At 51.2% G+C, this 20,555-nt stretch overlaps 1 protein-coding gene and 1 pseudogene across 1 annotated transcript; both read right to left on the minus strand.

The window, feature by feature from the left end:
- Positions 1–4,543: 4,543 nt before the first annotated feature.
- On the minus strand, positions 4,544–7,164 carry LOC100282887 (peptidyl-prolyl cis-trans isomerase). The gene is made up of 7 exons (NM_001155793.2): positions 7,036–7,164; positions 6,774–6,953; positions 6,085–6,235; positions 5,898–5,986; positions 5,353–5,407; positions 5,179–5,264; positions 4,544–5,033 (listed from the first exon to the last, which is right to left on the minus strand). Exons 1-7 carry the CDS (start codon positions 7,066–7,068, stop codon positions 4,881–4,883), a joined length of 747 nt encoding a protein of 248 aa, NP_001149265.1. The 5' UTR covers positions 7,069–7,164; the 3' UTR covers positions 4,544–4,880.
- A 1,258-nt stretch (positions 7,165–8,422) lies between these two features.
- On the minus strand, positions 8,423–19,538 carry LOC109941886 (uncharacterized; annotated as a pseudogene).
- Positions 19,539–20,555: the final 1,017 nt, after the last annotated feature.

Raw genomic sequence — 20,555 nt, forward strand, 5'->3', positions numbered from 1 at the left:
AATTGAATGCCTAGAGCTCTTGTAGTAGTTGAGAAGTGGAAAACTTGGATAATAATGAATGTGGGGTGGTTGGGGTATTTATAGCCCCAACCACCAAAAGTGACCGTTGGCTGGAGGCGTCTGCTCGATGGCGCACCGGACAGTCCGGTGCACACCGGACAGTCCGGTGCCCCTGCCACGTCATCACTGCCGTTGGATTCTAGCCGTTGGAGCTTCTGACTTGTGGGCCCGCCTGGGTGTCCGGTGCACACCGGACATGCACTGTTTGATGTCCGGTGCACCGGTATGGGCGATTCTGACTTCTGCGCGCGCTGCGCGCGCATTTAATGCACCGCAGGGAGCCGTTGGCGCCGCAGGGAGCCGTTGCTCCGCTGGTACACCGGACAGTCCGGTGCACACCGGACAGTCCGGTGAATTATAGCGGAGCGGCTGCCGCGCGAACCCGAGGCTGGCGAGTTCAGGAGGCCGAGCTTCCTTGGAGCACCGGACATGTCCGGTGCACACCGGACAGTCCGGTGAATTATAGCGCGCCGGCTTCCGAGAATTCCCGAGGGCGAAGAGTTTGAGTCTGGGTCCCCTGGTGCACCGGACAGGTACTGTGCACTGTCCGGTGGCACACCGGACAGTCCGGTGCGCCAGACCAGGGGTGCCCTCGGTTGCCCCTTTGCTCCTTTATTGAATCCAAAACTTGGTCTTTTTATTGGCTGAGTGTGAACCTTTTACACCTGTATAACTTATACACTAGAGCAAACTAGTCAGTCCAATATTTGTGTTGGGCAATTCAACCACCAAAATTATTTAGGAACTAGGTGTAAGCCTAATTCCCTTTCAATATCCCTGCCTTCGGGAGGCAGTGCTCTCGGCCTGTCGGGCCGCTGCGCCTTCCAGGAGATTCTTGAGCTCTCCCTGGATTCGCCGACCCTCGGTGGTTGATGGCTCCGGCATCGCGCGGAGGAGCATCGCTGCGGCTGCCAGGTTCTGACCAACCCCGCTGGACGCGGGCGGCGGCCTGACCCTGACATCGTTGGCGACGCGGTGCTGGAGACCCTGGGGCAGGTGACGTATTTCTCCGGCCGGGGGTTGGCCCGCCCATACCTGCCCGACGTCCCGGCGGATCGTCTCAAGTGCTCCTGATCCCTCGTCGAGCCTGGCCTGCGCCCCGCGGACTTGCTCGAGCTGTGGGTCGTGACCCCCCGCCGGAACGGGGACCACAGCTAGCTCCCGCGGGATGTCGGCGCGAGGCACGGGCCTAGGAAAATCACCGTCCTCCGGCATGCCAAGATGGTTGCCTTCGGAGGGATCCCCCAGCTCAACGTAGAAACATTCGCGGCTTGGGCCGCAGCCCTCGTCGTCAAGGCTGCGGCTTCCGTCGGAACAGTCGGAGAGGCAGTAGTCACATGCGGTCATGAAGTCCCGCATGGCACTGGGGTTGCCAAGTCCAGAGAAATCCCAACAGATGCTGGGATCGTCATCTTCCTCGGACCCGGAGGGCCCGTAGGTCGAGACGTCCGTCAATCGGTCCCAAGGTGACCGCATACGAAACCCCAGTGGGGTTGCACTCGCCTCAATGAGGGCGCCCGCCAAAGCGAGGTCGCTTGGCGGGTTGAGGCCGAGTCGAAATGACGTGAGATGGGAGTTAGTCGGTACCTTTTGGTCGACGAGGAGCGACGTAGTCACATCGGGGACTGGTTGCACCGTCATCCCAGGTACGAGGGCGACGTCCTGCAGGCTTTCCGCGAGCGCGCTGGCGTCGTCTTCTTGCTCGGGATCAGCGTGTCGCGGGGGGACGGCGCCTGCCTCCGTCTCGAACGTGAGGTCGACGCCCGGCGTGCCTTCCGTCGGGGCGCTGGGGACGTCGATTCGCTCGACAGCCGACGAAGCGCGGCCTCCCGCTTGGCCTTGGTTGCCTCGCCTCCTCCTCCGTTGGCGGGGGAGAGGACGGAGCGAGCTCGAATGTTGTTCTTCCGCCACGCGGGGAAGATGTCGCCGATTCCGCCGCCGGCGGGCGGGTTGTCGGCCGCCATTGTCGTTGTCGCGCGGCGGAGGAAGGAGTATCATGTCGTAGCTGCCGTCGAAGGACATGAACTCAAGACTCCCGAAACGGAGCACCGTCCCGGGCCGGAGAGGTTGCTGGAGACTGCCCATCTGGAGCTTGACGGGAAGCTGTTCGTCAGCACGCAGCAGGCCCCTACCTGGCGCGCCAACTGTCGGCGTTTCGAGACCGGGGGGTCCCCGAGCCGAAGAGTGAGTGTGCTGCGTGCCCCAGCCCAGATGGGTCGAGCGCGTGGGCGAGTGCGAAGGGGGGAGAGGCGAGGTGGCCGGAGACGGGCGTGAGAGAGGTGGAGATCCCGCGGCCTTCGTGTTCGTCCCGCGCCCAGGTCGGGTGCGCTTGCAGTAGGGGGGTTACAAGCGTCCACGCGGGTGAGGGAAGCGAGCGGCCCCAAGAGAGCGCCTGTTTCGTCCTCGTCCCCGCGCGGCCAACCTTCTCTAAGAAGGCCCTGGTCCTTCCTTTTATAGTCGTAAGGAGAGGATCCAGGTGTACAATGGGGGGTGTAGCAGAGTGCTACGTGTCTAGCGGAGAGAGAGCTAGCGCCCTAGGTACATGCCAATGTGGCAGCCGGAGAGGTCTTGGCACCTCGCTGGCGTGATGTCGTGGCTGTCGGAGGAGCGACGGAGCCTGGCGGAGGGACAGCTGTTGGAGCGGTCGAGTCCTTGCCGACGTCGCCCTGCTTCCGTAAGAGAGCTGAGAGCCGCCGTCGTCACAGAGCTTGTGGGGCGCCATCATTGCCCATCTGGCGGAGCTGGCCAGATGGGACGCCGGTCTTGTTCTCCGTGACCCGAGTCGGCTCGGGGTAGGATGATGATGGCGCTCCCTGTTGACGTGGCGGGCCTGCGCCCTAGGTCGGGCGACGTGGGGGCTCCTCCGAAGCCGAGGTCGAGTCTGTCTTCTATTGCCGAGGCCGAGTCCGAGCCATCGGGTCGGGCGAGGCGGAGATCGTTCGGCTGAGGCCAGGGCGGAGTCCGAGCCCTGGGGTCGGGCGAGGCGGAGTTCGTCGTCTTCTGGGGCTGAGCCCGAGTCCGAGCCCTGGGTCGGGCGGAGCGGAGTTCGTCGTCTTCCGGGTCTTAGCCCGAGTCCGAGCCCTGGGGTCGGGCGGAGCGGAGTTCGCCGTCTTCCGGGTCTTAGCCCGAGTCCGAGCCCTGGGGTCGGGCGGAGCGGAGTTCGCCGTCTTCCGGGTCTTAGCCCGAGTCCGAGCCCTGGGGTCGGGCGGAGCGGAGTTCGCCGTCTTCCGGGTCTTAGCCCGAGTCCGAGCCCTGGGGTCGGGCGAGGCGGAGCTTCCCATGGTGCCTTTGGCAAGGCCTGACTGCCTGTCTGTCTCACTCTGTCGAGTGGCACTACAGTCGGAGTGGCGCATGCGGCGCTGCCCTTCTGTCAGACCGGTCAGTGGAGCGGCGGAGTGACGGCGGTCACTTCGGCTCTGCCGGGGGGCGCGCGTCAGGATAGAGGTGTCAGGCCGCCTTTGCGTTAAATGCTCCTGCAACTTGGTCAGTCGGTGCGGCGATTTAGTCAGGGTTGCTTCTAAGCGAAGCCAAGGCCTCGGGCGAGCCGGAGGTGTGTCCGCCGTTAAAAAAGGGGGGCCTCGGGCGAGACGGAAGTCTCTCGAGGTCGGCTGCCCTTGGCCGAGGCTAGGCTCGGGTGAAGCGTGATCGAGTCACTCGTGTGGACTGATCCCTGACTTAATCGTACCCATCAGGCCTTTGCAGCTTTATGCTGATGGGGGTTACCAGCTGAGAATTAGGCGTCTTGAGGGTACCCCTAATTATGGTCCCCGACAACCGGCGGCGGCTGGAGAATAGAGGCTCGGGATGGAGGCGAGCGTACCTGCGAAGACGACGACGTGACGGGGAGAACCCTTCACGACGGAGCTGCGATGCCTGTGTGCGTGCGCCAACCCTAGCGAAACAGAAACGGTCAAGGGTGCGCCAACCCTAGGCGAACGAGACGCGGCGGGGGAGGAGAATACACGGATGGAGATCGCGGAGGTGTTCGCCCGTACCTGCGAAGCCGCCGGTGTGGGGAGGAGAGGGAGCGACGGCGGCGCGGTGGGTGCGCGAGAACCCTAGCGACGTTCCGAAGCGTTCGCAAGAAGCCAACTGATGGCCGCTTCTCGGGCACCGTAGGCGGCTCGCTTCTATTCGAAGCGCTGCGAGGAAAAGCCGCCCGAGAAGCTGGCCGTTTGGTTACAGCTTCAGCTTCTGGCGGCCAGAAGCCGCCCAGAAGGTGAACCAAACGGGGGCTATATCTCTAGGATCTAGCTGTCTTCCTCCTCTAACCGTTCAATCTCTTAGCGATATAGATGTAGAGATATTGTTATGGAAGGGAAGAGAGGAGGAAAAACGCAGTAGGTGTTCATCGCCACTATCCAAAGCATGCTTTGCTAGAGCTGGCTGTGTCACATGCATATACACAATTTATGCCCCCAGCCAGTGCTTTTTTCCTTGCTATACATCAGTTGTATGCAGCACAGCACAAGGATGATGCCCTGTCAGTCCATATGAATATGCTGGGCCTGGCAGGCATATATCACTGTGAGCGCCGTCACAACTAATAATAATGCATTGCTCTGAACGATCAACAGCTCTTGCATATGCAATGCAACAGAATATTTTTGTTCCATGAACAAGGAGCACATTTATTCCAGCAGAGAAGCAACAGTATGCCCTCAGATTTGGGACCTTACTTCAATTCGAAATATTCTCTATAACTAGCAGGGTGGGGGTGGGGGGGGGGGGGGGGGGGGAGGGTAGCACGACAAGTTCAGGTGGGGGAAATATCGCCATCCATCCGAGGTTAGGTAAGACCGACAACAGATGAGTAACACTTAGACCACTGGAAGCTCCCCACACTCGCTGATGACTACTTTCTTCTTCGGGCGGTCACCTCTGTCGGTCTCCTGCGACTCGATCAGACTTACGACATCCATCCCTTCCAGGACCTGGCCAAACACGACATGCCTTCCGTCCAACCAAGGTGTCTGCACCAGTCATACCAGTTCTAGGTTAGCTCTGGTGATAGTACATGAGAGAATCTAGTCGAAACATAAATTGTCGAGGTAGCAGAGGAGAGGACGCAAACAAGTCCATTTTTCTGGTAGCTAAACAAGGTACGTACAAGATTACCTTGACAGTGCAAATAAAGAACTGGCTGCCATTGGTGTTCGGCCCAGCATTAGCCATGCTGACCACTCCAGGTCCAGTGTGAACCACTAAAACATGGAATCAGCATGCCATCAGTTTACGCAGGGAACTACAAACCACACAGCATATCACTACTGTTTCAAACGTAGAGCATACATTTGAAGTTCTCATCTTTGAAGGTGCGTCCATATATGCTCTTCCCACCGGTACCCTGCAATAACTTCTAGTTAATCACATGCAATACTTGAAAGGTGCATGTTCCAATTCAGTTTCTATTCGTTCAAGCACAAAACCAATCTTTTATGTAGTGTTTTAAAAAAGCAATCTGCTAGGCTGTACACATAGAATTCAGTGTCCCAACCTTATACTGCCAGTTGAGCCTCATAAAGCCACACGTGGAAAATGTGTGCATCAGTTTGAAAAACAACATTAGATGCCAATCACTTATAATTTCATGAATTGAGATACTAATTGCATGTATGTATATGGACATAATGTACTACAACAAGATTTTATCTGCATCCCAAAGGTTACTGTATAAAACAAAGCTAGTATACTATCAAGAAACATATGTAGGAGTAGGGCAGTTCCTCTTTTTTATTCACCAATTAAACGTCTGGCATAAAGTACCCTGAACTTCTGTAAATTCTATTAGCAGAATAATCAACAAGATAAAACAATTAAACTTGTAAAACACATACATTGCCCTTGTCAAAATCTCCACCCTGAATCATAAAGTCGCTGATGACACGATGGAAACTGGATCCCTTGTATCCAAACCCTTTCTCTCCTGCAAAAGATGGATGTTGTTATGTTTCTCTTCAGGGCAAGGCAATACTCAAACTAATAAGATTGCACAACGAGGTGACCCAGCAATCCCTCTCGTACCAGTGCAAAGAGCACGGAAGTTCTCTGTTGTCTGTGGAACATCATCCCCGTACAAGCCGATGACGATCCTCCCAACATTCTTGCCCACAGGGTTCCCAATGCTTATGTCAAAGTACACCTTGTTTGTGATTTTAGACTGAAGTTCTGCTTCCTGCAAAAGGCACAAGAGACAAATCAACATAGGTATCCTGCCATACATTACACGCTGAGGTAACATAGGTAAGAGTATATATATTAACTGGACGCAGCAACAGAACTGCCTAGCCCGCAGTTTGAGAGTTAAATACAAGGCATTGCACATCTGCGTCCTCACATAAGCAATGGCGAATGTGGGGGTATAATGCACACAAATATAGGGCCATCAAGCAGTGAGTGCCCCATGGTTTCCTGGTGTCTGAAGATTCAAACGTTTTATCAGAAAAGTCACTGATGATGTGCCGCAGTTAGAACAGAAATTTTAGTTGTGACTTAAATTTAGCATGCCCACTGAATTAGAAGAGCAAGTCCAATTTATAACAAAGTGGATAATACTCTCCATTCCCTGTAGAATGGAAAGGAATGGGGAAAAAAGGATGCAAACTTTACCGCACAGCCCCAAATAAGTAAATATGCCGCTATAGATAGATAGATTAATTAATTAATTAAAGAAGAGAGGGAGAAGGAACCCGGCAGAAGCGTAAAGATGGTACCTTGGGTTCGGCGCTGGCTGATGTGGCGAAGCGCGCGCGGCTATGAGAGGGCGACGCCGCGAGGCCCCCAGATAAGGAGACGCCCTGCGAGGGGAGGCGGGCGCCGCGGAGGGAGAGGAGCGGCGAGGGGGCGGCCTTGGAGGCAAGGAGGAACCGCTGCCCTGCCGAGCGCGCGACGGCCTGCAAGCAACACGAGAGGGTCCGTCAGGCGATTGAAGGGTTGGGGGATGGTGGGCAAAGAGGAGGGGGCGCTTCGGCTTACGAGAGTGGCGAAGGACGTGGCAGTCGCCGCCATTGGAGGGGATGGGGATGGAGAGGACTAGGAGGGTTTAGGATGGAGAAGGCAGAGAACGGTTGCGGACGGATTATACTAGATAAAAAGGAAAAGCCCACCCACACCAAAACTATCTTGCATATGAACCTCCCACATATCACGAAATTATGTTTGCGTCCTTGAGGGATTTGCAATTTCAACCTCAACGGTAGTGGGCTCCGCTAATATGACATCGGATCTTAGGATCTACTAGGTGGTGCCTGTGCGTTGCAACGGAAACATATCGTTAGTATAGGGAACGTGGCTTCTACCAATCTGGTATCAAAGGTCTCGACGATCATGAGCTCTACCGCTGCCCCCAGGCAGCAGCCGCCGCCAGCATCAGGCAGCCCCAGCAACGTCCAGCGCGCTGGTCGCAACCCCTACTTCGTCGGGAGCCATGATGCTTCGCCGATACTCCCAAAATACCCAGCGTCCTTGCCGGGCAGCGCCACTGGGGGCATGGCGGCCCCGCAGCCAATGGTACGCTGTACGGCGTGGTAGACGGGTTGCTCTCCCAAGAGCGCAGCAGCCTGCTGACCCACGTAAATGGACAAACAAAAAAATTATTGCTACAAACTTATGATCAGCTAGACAATAAAAAAACAATGTAAATGATATATAAAGTTGTTATTATGAGTAAGTTAGAAAGCGCTACAACAATACGACAACCCCATGAGGCTATGATGCACAATAACAGAGATTCAATATGCATAAAACTCCCAAGTGAATAACACCTATGATGAATCTGCTACTGACGCTAGAGCTGTCAATGGTCCCTCGTGCACCATTTGCTTGCCATTCTAGAATATGAACATGAGCAGTTAGCATTGTTTACTAACCATGATAACAAATATATTTGAAGCAACCCGAAACCTAATTCAACACAAGTAATTACGTACCTGAAGAAGAACAAGTAATTTATTCACGATTTCATCCAGTTACATGTGTAGACTACCAAACAACTACATGTGTAGATTATAATCTAGATTGTATAATTTAAATTATAATCTAGATTATATAATCTATAAGCTGAAACAAAGAGGCTCTAAGTACCAAACCAGTTTTCAGGTTGCTTCACACAAGGATTCTACAAGATTAATTATGCACAGCCAGGAGTTAAAGCGAACATCTTTCGAGTCGACAAACCTCTACATTTCATCTAACAACAGACGATGAGCTCCTGTGCAAAATGCGCCAAGAACAACGTAGAAGAAAAAAGGGAAGAGAAAACAAGCAAAACCAAATCACAGATACCCTTCGCTGAATCACATCACTTGTTGTATACACTACGGACCAGAGCAGAGGCCTGAGTGCCTGACCTTGGCTTTCGGCTCTACTGGACTTGCCACTCCACACAATCATCCAAGCCGAGACTGCTAGAGCAGTCGAGCAAAGCGTTTTGCTGCCGCTCGTACCGGCAGATGTAGTTCAGGCCGACGAGCAGCTCGCAGACCGCCGCCTCCGTCTTCTCCCGGTCGGCGAAGTACAGGCAGCTAGAGATGGCAATGGGTAAAAACCCGCTGGGTATTACTTGCCCAAACCCATACCCGTGAAGAAAAAATACGCCCGCTAAAAAACTCATACCCATGACGGGTATAAAATTTTGCCCAAACCCATACCCATGCGGGTTTCGGGTACCCAACGGGTTTCCCATATCCACTAACATCAACATAAAAAATAATTCATCATGTAAATGACAATCAATACATTAATAAGCTAGCATAAAAGGAACAAGTGATAACTAATTTTAGCCTAAAATTTGTTACATGAAGTTTATTTTAATTAGAACATATTCAATTAATAATATTATGAGACATATTTATAAGGAATGTTGATTTTAAGGCGGGTTTTAAAAACCCACGGGTTTGCGGGTATGGGTAGTGGAAGAACAAACCCATGCCCACGTACCCATTGGGTTTCCATTTGAACCCATTAACAAACCCATGGGTAGAGAAATTGACCCAAACCCATACCCTAATAGAGCAAAAACCCACCGGGTTTCGGGTAGCGGGTACCCATTGCCATCTCTAAGTACAGTGTCTGCAGCAGCAGCACGCTCCGCTCCGACACGACCCGCTGCTGCTGCTGCTGCTCGAACTCGAAGTGAAAGTCGCCTAGAGGGGGGTGAATAGGGCGAAACTGAAATTCTCAAAAATAATCACAACTACAAGCCGGGTTAGCGTTAGAAATATAATGGAGTCCGTGAGAGAGGGCGCAAAACAAATCGCAAGTGAATAATGAAGTGAGACACGCGGATTTGTTTTACCGAGGTTCGGTTCTCTCAAACCTACTCCCCGTTGAGGAGGCCACAAAGGCCGGGTCTCTTTCAACCCTTCCCTCTCTCAAACGATCCCGCGGATCGAGTGAGCTTTCTCTTCTCAATCACTTGGAACACAAAGTTCCCACAAGGACCACCACAAGTTTGGTGTCTCTTGCCTCAATTACAAGTGAGCTTGATCGCAATGAAAGAATCAAGAAAGAAGAAAGCAATCCAAGTGCAAGAGCTCGAAAGAACACAAGCAAATCACTCTCTCTAGTCACTATGGCGTTGTGTGGAATTTGGAGAGGATTTGATCTCTTTGGTGTGTCTAGAATTGAATGCTAGAGCTCTTGTAGTAGTTGGGAAGTGGAAAACTTGGATGCAATGAATGGTGGGGTGGTTGGGGTATTTATAGCCTCAACCACCAAAAGTGGCCGTTGGGAGGCTGTCTGTTCGATGGCGCACCGGACAGTCCGGTGCACACCGGACAGTCCGGTGCCCCCTGCCACGTCATCACTGCCGTTGGATTCTGACCGTTGGAGCTTCTGACATGTGGGCCCTCCAGGGTGTCCGGTGCACACCGGACATCTACTGTTCCTTGTCCGGTGTGCTAGTATGGGCAAGCCTGCCATCTGCGCGCGCTGCGTGCGCATTTATTGCACCGCAGAGAGCCGTTGGCGCGGAGGTAGCCGTTGCTCCGGAGTCGCACCGGACAGTCCGGTGCACACCGGACAGTCCGGTGATTTTTAGCGGACTAGCCGTTGGCGATTCCCGAAGCTGGCGAGTTCCTGAGGCCGCTTCTCCTTGGCGCACCGGACACTGTCCGGTGTACACCGGACAGTCCGGTGAATTATAGCGCGGGTGCCTCTGGAAATTCCCGAAGGTGGCGAGTTTGAGTCTGAGTCCCCTTGGTGCACCGGACATGTCCGGTGACACACCGGACAGTCCGGTGCGCCAGACCAGGGGTGCCTTCGGTTGCCCCTTTGCTCCTTTGTTGAATCCAAAACTTGGTCTTTTTATTGGCTGTGTGTGAACCTTTTACACCTGTATAATCTATACACTTGGGCAAACTAGTTAGTCCAATTATTTGTGTTGGTCAAATCAACCACCAAAATTAATTAGGGACTAGGTATAAGCCTAATTCCCTTTCAATCTCCCCCTTTTTGGTGATTGATGCCAATACAAACCAAAGCAAATATAAAAGTGCATAATTGAACTAGTTTGCATAATGTAAGTGCAAATGTTGCTTGGAATTGAGCCAATATTAATACTTACAAGATATGCATGGATTGTTTCTTTCTTATATAATATTTTGGACCACGCTTGCACCACATGTTTTGTTTTTGCAAAAAAAATTTTTGTAAATTCTTTTCAAAGTTCTTTTGCAAATAGTCAAAGGTAAATGAATAAGAGTTGCAAAGCATTTTCAAGATTTGAAATTTTCTCCCCCTGTTTCAAATGCTTTTCCTTTGACTAAACAAAACTCCCCCTCAAATAAATTCCCCTCTTAGTGTTCAAGAGGGTTTTAAGATATTAAGTTTTGAAAATACTACTTGCTCCCCCTTTAGAACACAAAGAGATACCAATTTTGAAATTTTCAACCAATTGAAAATCATATGTTAAAATTAGGGTGGTGGTGCGGTCCTTTTGCTTTGGGCTCATTTCTCCCCCTTTTTGGCATGAATCGCCAAAAACGGCATCATTAGAGCCCTATAGATGACTATTTTCTCCCCTTTGGCAAATGAAACATAGGAGTGAGGATTATACCAAAGACGGAGAGTGGAGCGGAGTGCCGGCGAAGGATGAGTAGTAGAGTGGAGTGGAAGCCTTGTCTTCGCCGAAGACTCCAATTCCCTTTTAATATACCTATGACTTGGTTTGAAATACATTTGAAAACACATTAGTCATAGCATATATAAAAGAGACATGATCAAAGGTACATTTATGAGCAATGTGTGCAAGTTTTAGCAAAAGAAATTTCTAGAATCAAGAATATTAAGCTCATGCCTAAGTCTGGTAAAAGATTGTTCATCGAGTGGCTTGGTAAAGATATCGGCTAATTGATCTTTAGTGTTAATGTATGAAATCTCGATATCCCCCTTTTGTTGGTGATCCCGAAGAAAATGATACCGAATGGCTATGAGTTTAGTGCGGCTGTGCTCGACGGGATTGTCGGCCATTTTGATTGCACTCTCATTATCACATAGCAAAGGGACTTTGGTTAATTTGTAACCGTAATCCCGCAGGGTTTGCCTCATCCAAAGCAATTGCGCGCAACAATGGCCTGCGGCAATGTATTCGGCTTCGGCGGTAGAAAGAGCGACCGAATTTTGCTTCTTTGAAGCCCATGACACCAAGGATCTTCCCAAGAACTGGCAAGTCCCCGATGTGCTCTTCCTATTAATTTTACACCCCGCCCAATCGGCATCCGAATAACCAATCAAATCAAATGTGGATCCCCGAGGGTACCAAAGCCCAAACTTAGGAGTATAAGCTAAATATCTCAAGATTCGTTTTACGGCCGTAAGGTGTGATTCCTTAGGGTCGGCTTGGAATCTTGCACACATGCAAACAGAAAGCATAATGTCCGGTCGAGATGCACATAAATAAAGCAATGAACCTATCATCGACCGGTATACCTTTTGATCCACGGACTTACCTCCCGTGTCGAGGTCGAGATGCCCATTTGTTCCCATGGGTGTCTTGATGGGCTTGGCATCCTTCATTCCAAACTTGGTTAGTATGTCTTGTGTATACTTAGTTTGACAAATGAAGGTGCCCTCTTGGAGTTGCTTGACTTGGAATCCTAGAAAATACTTCAACTCCCCCATCATAGACATCTCGAATTTCTTTGTCATGATCCTACTAAATTCTTTACATGTAGATTCGTTAGTAGACCCAAATATAATATCATCAACATAAATTTGGCATACAAACAAATCATTGTCAAGAGTTTTAGTGAATAAAGTAGGATCGGCTTTGCCGACTTTGAAGCCATTTGAAATAAGGAAATCTCTAAGGCATTCATACCATGCTCTTGGGGCTTGCTTGAGCCCATAAAGCGCCTTAGAGAGCCTATAAACATGGTTAGGGTACTCACTGTCTTCAAAGCCGGGAGGTTGCTCAACATAGACCTCCTCTTTGATTGGTCCATTGAGGAAGGCACTCTTCACGTCCATTTGATAAAGCTTGAAGCCATGGTAAGTAGCATAGGCCAATAATATGCGAATTGACTCAAGCCTAGCTACGGGTGCATAGGTTTCACCAAAATCCAAACCTTCGACTTGTGAATATCCCTTGGCCACGAGTCGAGCTTTGTTCCTTGTCACCACACCATGCTCGTCTTGCTTGTTGCGGAAGACCCACTTGGTTCCTACAACATTTTGATTAGGACGTGGAACTAAATGCCATACCTCATTTCTTGTGAAATTGTTGAGCTCCTCTTGCATCGCCATCACCCAATCCGCATCTTGGAGTGCTTCCTCTACCCTGTGTGGCTCAATAGAGGAAACAAAGGAGTAATGCTCACAAAAATGTGCAACCCGAGATCGAGTAGTTACCCCCTTATGAATGTCGCCGAGGATGGTGTCGACGGGGTGATCTCGTTGGATTGCTTGGTGGACCCTTGGGTGTGGCGGCCTTGGTTGTTCATCCTCCTTGTCTTCATCATTTGCATCTCCCCCTTGATTGTTGCCGTCATTTTGAGGTGGCTCATCTTCTTGATCATCTTGTTCAACATCTTGAGCCTCATCCTCAATTTGAGTTGGTGGAGATGCTTGCGTGGAGGAGGACGGTTGATCTTGTGTTCTTGGAGACTCTTCGGGTTTCTTAGGACACACATCCCCAATGGACATGTTCCTTAGCGCTATGCATGGAGCCTCTTCATCACCTATCTCATCAAGATCAACTTGCTCTACTTGAGAGCCGTTAGTTTCATCAAACACAACGTCACATGAGACTTCAACTAGTCCAGTGGACTTGTTAAAGACCCTATATGCCCTTGTGTTTGAGTCATAACCAAGTAAAAAACCTTCTACAGTCTTAGGAGCAAATTTAGATTTTCTACCTCTTTTAACAAGAATAAAGCATTTGCTACCAAAGACTCTAAAATATGAAATGTTGGGCTTTTTACCGGTTAGGAGTTCATATGATGTCTTCTTGAGGATTCGGTGTAGATACAACCGGTTGATGGCGTAGCAAGCGGTGTTGACTGCCTCCGCCCAAAACCGATCCGAAGTCTTGTATTCATCAAGCATGGTTCTAGCCATATCCAATAGAGTTCGATTCTTCCTCTCCACTACACCATTTTGTTGTGGCGTGTAGGGAGAAGAGAACTCATGCTTGATGCCCTCCTCCTCAAGAAAGCCTTCGATTTGAGAGTTCTTGAACTCCGTCCCGTTGTCGCTTCTTATTTTCTTGATCCTTAAGCCGAACTCATTTTGAGCCCATCTCAAGAATCCCTTTAAGGTCTCTTGGGTTTGAGATTTTTCCTGTAAAAAGAATACCCAAGTGAAGCGAGAATAATCATCCACTATTACAAGACAATACTTACTCCCGCCGATGCTTATGTAAGCAATCGGGCCGAATAGATCCATGTGAAGTAGCTCAAGCGGCCTGTCGGTCGTCATGATGTTCTTGTGTGGATGATGGGTGCCAACTTGCTTCCCGGCTTGGCATGCGCTACAAATCCTGTCTTTCTCAAAATGAACATTGGTTAGTCCCAAAATGTGTTCTCCCTTTAGAAGCTTGTGAAGATTCTTCATTCCAACATGGGCTAGTCGGCGGTGCCAGAGCCAACCCAAGTTAGTCTTAGCAACCAAGCAAGTGTCGAGTTCAGCTCTATCAAAATCTACCAAGTATAGCTGACCCTCTAACACTCCCTTAAATGCTATTGAATCATCACTTCTTCTAAAGACAGTAACACCTACATCAGTAAATAGACAGTTGTAGCCCATTTGACATAATTGGGATACGGAAAGCAAATTGTAATCTAGTGAATCAACAAGAAAAACATTTGAAATGGAATGGTCAGGAGATATAGCAATTTTACCCAAGCCTTTGACCAAACCTTGATTTCCATCCCCGAATGTGATCGCTCTTTGGGGATCTTGGTTTTTCTCATATGAGGAGAACATCTTTTTCTCCCCTGTCATGTGGTTTGTGCACCCGCTGTCGAGTATCCAACTTGAGCCCCCGGATGCATAAACCTACAAAACAATTTTAGTTCTTGACTTTAGGTACCCAAACAGTTTTGGGTCCTTTGGCATTAGACACAAGAACTTTGGGTACCCAAACACAAGTCTTTGACCCCTTGTGTTTGCCCCCAACAAATTTGGCAACTACCTTGCCGGATTTGCTAGTAAGCACATAAGAAGCATCAAAAGTTTTAAATGAAATAGCATGATCATTTGATGCATTAGGAGTTTTCTTTCTAGGCAACTTGGCATGGGTTGGTTGCCTAGAGCTAGATGTCTCACCCTTATACATAAAAGCATGGTTAGGGCCAGAGTGAGACTTCCTAGAATGAGTTCTCCTAATTTTGTTCTCAGGATAGCCGGCAGGGTATAAAATGTAACCCTCGTTATCCTGAGGCATGGGAGCCTTGCCCTTAACAAAGTTGGATAAGTTCTTTGGAGGGGCATTAAGTTTGACATTGTCTCCCCTTTGGAAGCCAATGCCATCCTTGATGCCAGGGCGTCTCCCATTATAGAGCATACTTCTAGCAAATTTAAACTTTTCATTTTCCAAGTTATGCTCGGCAATTTTTGCATCTAATAATGCTATATGATCATTTTGTTGTTTGATTAAAGACATGTGATCATGAATAGCATTGATATCAACATCTCTACATCTAGTACAAATAGAAATATGCTCAACATTAGATGTAGAGGGTTTGCAAGATTTTAATTCAACAACCTTAGCATGTAACATATCATTCTCAGTTCTAAGGTCGGAAACAATAGAATTGCAAACATCAAAATCTTTAGCCTTGGCAATCAAATTTTCATTTTCTACTCTAAGGCTAGCAAGAGAATCATTCAATTCCTTAATCTTAGCAAGCAAGTCATCATTATTATTTCTAAGATTTGGAATTGAAGCATCACAAACATGAGACTCAACCTTAGCAATTAAACTAGCATTTTCATTTCTAAGGTTGACAATGGTGTCATGGCAAGTGCTTAGCTCACTAGATAGTTTTTGACATTTTTCTACTTCTAGAGCATAAGCATTTTTAACCTTAATATGTTTCTTGTTTTCTTTAATTAGAAAATCCTCTTGGGAATCCAAAAGGTCATCTTTTTCATGAATAGCACTAATCAATTCATTTAACTTTTCTTTTTGTTCCATGTTAAGGTTGGCAAAAAGAATGCGCAAGTTATCCACCTCATTGCTAGCATCATCCTCATCACTAGAGGTTTCATATTTAGTGGAGGATCTTGATTTTACCTTCTTCCTTTTGCCATCCTTTGCCATGAGGCACTTGTGGCCGACGTTGGGGAAGAGGAGTCCCTTGGTGACGGCGATGTTGGCGGCGTCCTCGTCGGAGGAGGAGTCGGTGGAGCTCTCGTCCGAGTCCCACTCCTGGCAAACATGGGCATCGCCGCCCTTCTTCTTGTGGTACCTCTTCTTTTCTCTCCTCTTTCCCTTCTTGTCGTTATCCCTGTCACTGTCACTTGATAATGGACATTTAGCGATAAAGTGACCGGGCTTACCACACTTGTAGCAAACCTTCTTGGAACAGGATTTGTAGTCCTTCCCCTTCCGTTGCTTGAGGATTTGGCGAAAGCTTTTGATGATTAAAGCCATCTCCTCATTGTCGAGCTTGGAGGCGTCAATTGGTTGTCTACTTGGTGTAGACTCCTCCTTCTTTTCCTCCGTCGCCTTAAATGCCACTGGTTGTGCTTCGGACGTGGAGGTTTCATCAAGCTCGTTGATCTTCTTGGAGCCTTTGATCATGCATTCAAAGCTCACAAAATTCCCGATAACTTCCTCGGGGGTCATTTGAGTATATCTAGGATTGCCACGAATTAATTGAACTTGAGTGGGGTTAAGGAAGATGAGTGATCTAAGAATAACCTTAACCACCTCGTGGTCATCCCACTTCTTGCTCCCGAGGTTGCGCACTTGGTTCACCAAAGTCTTGAGCCGGTTGTACATGTCTTGTGGCTCTTCCCCTTGGCGAAGTCGAAAGCGACCGAGCTCTCCCTCGATCGTTTCCCGCTTGGTGATCTTTGTTAGTTCATCACCTTCGTGCGCGGTCTTGAGGAGGTCCCAAATTTCCTTTGCATTCTTCAATCCTTGCACCTTGTTGTATTCCTCTCTATTTAGAGAGGCCAAGAGTATGGTTGTGGCTTGGGAGTTGAAGTGCTCGATTTGGGCAACCTCATCCTCATCATAATCCTCATCTCCTACCGATGGTACCTGTGCTCCAAACTCAACAACATTCCATATACTTTTGTGGAGTGAGGTTAGATGAAATTTCATTAAATCACTCCACCTAGCATAATCTTCACCGTCAAAGGTTGGCGGTTTGCCTAATGGAACGGAAAGTAATGGAGTATGTCTAGATGTACGAGGATAGTGTAAGGGGATCTTACTAAACTTCTTACGCTCTTGGCGTTTAGAAGTTACGGAGGGCGCATCGGAGTCGGAGGTTGATGTTGATGAAGTGTCGGTCTCGTAGTAGACCACTTTCCTCATCCTCTTGTGCTTGTCGCCTTTCCGATGCGACTTGTGAGAAGAAGATTTTTCCTTCTTCTCTTTGTGGTGAGAAGAGGAAGATCTTTTCTCCTTCCGTTTGGAGGAGTCCTTCTTCTTCTCCTTCCTCTTGGTGCGGGACTCTTCCGATGAAGTGCTCCCGTGGCTTGTAGTGGGCTTTTCGCCGGTCTCCATCTCCTTCTTGGCGTGATCTCCCGACATCACTTCGAGCGGTTAGGCTCTAATGAAGCACCGGGCTCTGATACCAATTGAAAGTCGCCTAGAGGGGGGGTGAATAGGGCGAAACTGAAATTCTCAAAAATAATCACAACTACAAGCCGGGTTAGCGTTAGAAATATAATGGAGTCCGTGAGAGAGGGCGCAAAACAAATCGCAAGCGAATAATGAAGTGAGACACGCGGATTTGTTTTACCGAGGTTCGGTTCTCTCAAACCTACTCCCCGTTGAGGAGGCCACAAAGGCCGGGTCTCTTTCAACCCTTCCCTCTCTCAAACGATCCCGCGGATCGAGTGAGCTTTCTCTTCTCAATCACTTGGAACACAAAGTTCCCACAAGGACCACCACAAGTTTGGTGTCTCTTGCCTCAATTACAAGTGAGCTTGATCGCAATGAAAGAATCAAGAAAGAAGAAAGCAATCCAAGTGCAAGAGCTCGAAAGAACACAAGCAAATCACTCTCTCTAGTCACTATGGCGTTGTGTGGAATTTGGAGAGGATTTGATCTCTTTGGTGTGTCTAGAATTGAATGCTAGAGCTCTTGTAGTAGTTGGGAAGTGGAAAACTTGGATGCAATGAATGGTGGGGTGGTTGGGGTATTTATAGCCTCAACCACCAAAAGTGGTCGTTGGGAGGCTGTCTGTTCGATGGCGCACCGGACAGTCCGGTGCACACCGGACAGTCCGGTGCCCCCTGCCACGTCATCACTGCCGTTGGATTCTGACCGTTGGAGCTTCTGACATGTGGGCCCTCCAGGGTGTCCGGTGCACACCGGACATCTACTGTTCCTTGTCCGGTGTGCTAGTATGGGCAAGCCTGCCATCTGCGCGCGCTGCGTGCGCATTTATTGCACCGCAGAGAGCCGTTGGCGCGGAGGTAGCCGTTGCTCCGGAGTCGCACCGGACAGTCCGGTGCACACCGGACAGTCCGGTGATTTTTAGCGGACTAGCCGTTGGCGATTCCCGAAGCTGGCGAGTTCCTGAGGCCGCTTCTCCTTGGCGCACCGGACACTGTCCGGTGTACACCGGACAGTCCGGTGAATTATAGCGTGAGTGCCTCTGGAAATTCCCGAAGGTGGCGAGTTTGAGTCTGAGTCCCCTTGGTGCACCGGACATGTCCGGTGACACACCGGACAGTCCGGTGCGCCAGACCAGGGGTGCCTTCGGTTGCCCCTTTGCTCCTTTGTTGAATCCAAAACTTGGTCTTTTTATTGGCTGTGTGTGAACCTTTTACACCTGTATAATCTATACACTTGGGCAAACTAGTTAGTCCAATTATTTGTGTTGGTCAAATCAACCACCAAAATTAATTAGGGACTAGGTATAAGCCTAATTCCCTTTCACGAAGCTCCGCTTGGCCTGCCACCGGACCGTGTTGTGGGCCATGGGGGCGAGCCACGCCAGCATCGTCTTCTGGAGCGTCTCCCGCCAGTCGTGCGCCAGGAACGCGTCGTAGATCGCCGTGCTCCTCGCGCGGGCTCTCAGGCTCCTCCTCAGCGCCAGCTTCAGGCTCCGCGGCAGCATCTGGTATAGCTCGTCCCGCGCCTCCTCGCCCACGAGGTGCGGGTACCGGAGCAGCTTCTCGATGACGATGACGATGTTCGCGTAGTGCAGCGCGAGGGCGGAGCCACCAACCGTGGACGCCGGCGCGAGCGATGTCACTATGCTCTTCGGACCGAACCGCCGCGCCTTTCTGCTGATACTGCCACTGTTCGGTGGTGGCGGCGTTGTGGTGGTGGTGGGTACCCCCTACTCGCTGCTGAATGGTGCAAGCATCCCTGATCTGATTGTGCTGCTGATGCAGCTGGAATCTTCCGAGAACTCGCCCTCGAGCCCGTCCGTCCATGGCGCTGAGCTACTCAAGCTCAAGCAGTGCATGAACATCTTCCCGAGGCTGGCTCCACAGCTCGACCGAAAACTCACTGGCCGCGACATGTCTGGATGATCGACTCTGCAGATCGGCGCTGACCTGCCATCGCTAAGACTGCTTTGGAGTACGGGGCCTGAATCTGCTGCCACCAGACCGGAGAGCTGCGGGATTTGCTCGCATTGCCCCGACTCCCGGGTCATGGCCAGCAGGTCGAGCCCTAGAACGGGGTCGCCGAACACGAGGCGGATGCGGCCGTAGATGGCGCACACGGCGTGCGCGAGCAGGAGCACGGCCCTGTCGTAGGTCCAGTTCCAGAGCGACGCGTCCCTGAGCCGGCGCACGTCATGGCGACACCACCGCGCGCGCTGCTCGAGCGCGTGGCGGGCCTAGTCGGTGGGCGGCCTCCGCGCCGACGGCTTGAGCTCGGCGAGCGCGTCAAGCTCGGCGTAGAGCGTGGCGGTGACGCGGTCGAGCCTGCGCACGAGCGGCACGGCGTCGGAGCGGGATGCGACGGCGGCGAGCGTGCCCGCGTCGGCGCGTTCGGCCAGGAGGTCGGCGTAGACGTGGCCGAAGCCCACGAGCGCCGGGGCCGCGCACCGGTGGCCGAGGCGCGAGGCCACCGCCACCACGCGGTTCAGCGCGTCCAGCTTCTCGACGAGCGAGCCAGCCTCGGGGACGCCTTCGACCTGGCGCGCACCCATGCCAACAACCACAACGCGCCGAGGATCTCCGTCATCGACATCTCCCCCTTCCTCGACAGCAGCAACCAGCAGCAGCAGCGGGACGAGTGCGTGGAGGTCGTGCGCGCCGCCGCCGCCGACTGGGGCATCATGCACATCGCCGGCCACGACATCCCCGCCGAGCTCAAGGACCGCCTGCGCGCCGCAGGAACCGCCTTCTTCGCCCTCCCCGTCCAGGACAAGGAGGCCTACACCAACGACCCTGCCTCCGCCCGCCTGCAGGGCTACGGCAGCCGTCTTGCCGCCAACGCCTGCGGGCAGCGCGAGTGGGAGGACTACCTCTTCCACCTTGTGCACCCTGACGGGCTCGCCGACCGCGCTCTGGCCCACGTACCCTCCCGACTACGTCGCCGCCACCCGCGACTTTGGTCGCGCCCGCCCGATTGCGACGTTGGTTAGCGCGGGATTGTTGGTCGCAGCGCGATTGGCGGAATGATTTGGAGGGGGGCGAGCGTGGTTCGTTTGCGGACGGGCGGGGTTGGCAGGCGGAGACGGCGGCGTGGATTCCGGGCGGACAGTTGTTGGCGGCGTGGATTTCGGGCGGGCGGAGGTGGTGGGGGGGCAGTCTACATTGAGCTCTTAATAGTTAGTAGAGATAAATCATAAACACAAACTGACTCACAAATCATAGACACAGATGATGTGATCGCAAAGAAACACCAC

Source organism: Zea mays, chromosome 8, assembly GCF_902167145.1.
Source record: "Zea mays cultivar B73 chromosome 8, Zm-B73-REFERENCE-NAM-5.0, whole genome shotgun sequence".
NCBI lineage: Eukaryota > Viridiplantae > Streptophyta > Magnoliopsida > Poales > Poaceae > Zea > Zea mays.

Bases quoted from the DNA above. Each gene is read 5' to 3' on its own strand.
- LOC100282887 (NM_001155793.2), bottom strand. From the start codon at position 7,068: ATGGCGGCGACTGCCACGTCCTTCGCCACTCTC. The intron at 6,236-6,773 runs GTACCATCTTTA...TGCCTTTTGCAG, and splicing joins CAGCCAGCGCCGAACCCAAG to GAAGCAGAACTTCAGTCTAA. The intron at 5,408-5,897 runs GTATGTGTTTTA...AAGTTATTGCAG, and splicing joins GAGATTTTGACAAGGGCAAT to GGTACCGGTGGGAAGAGCAT.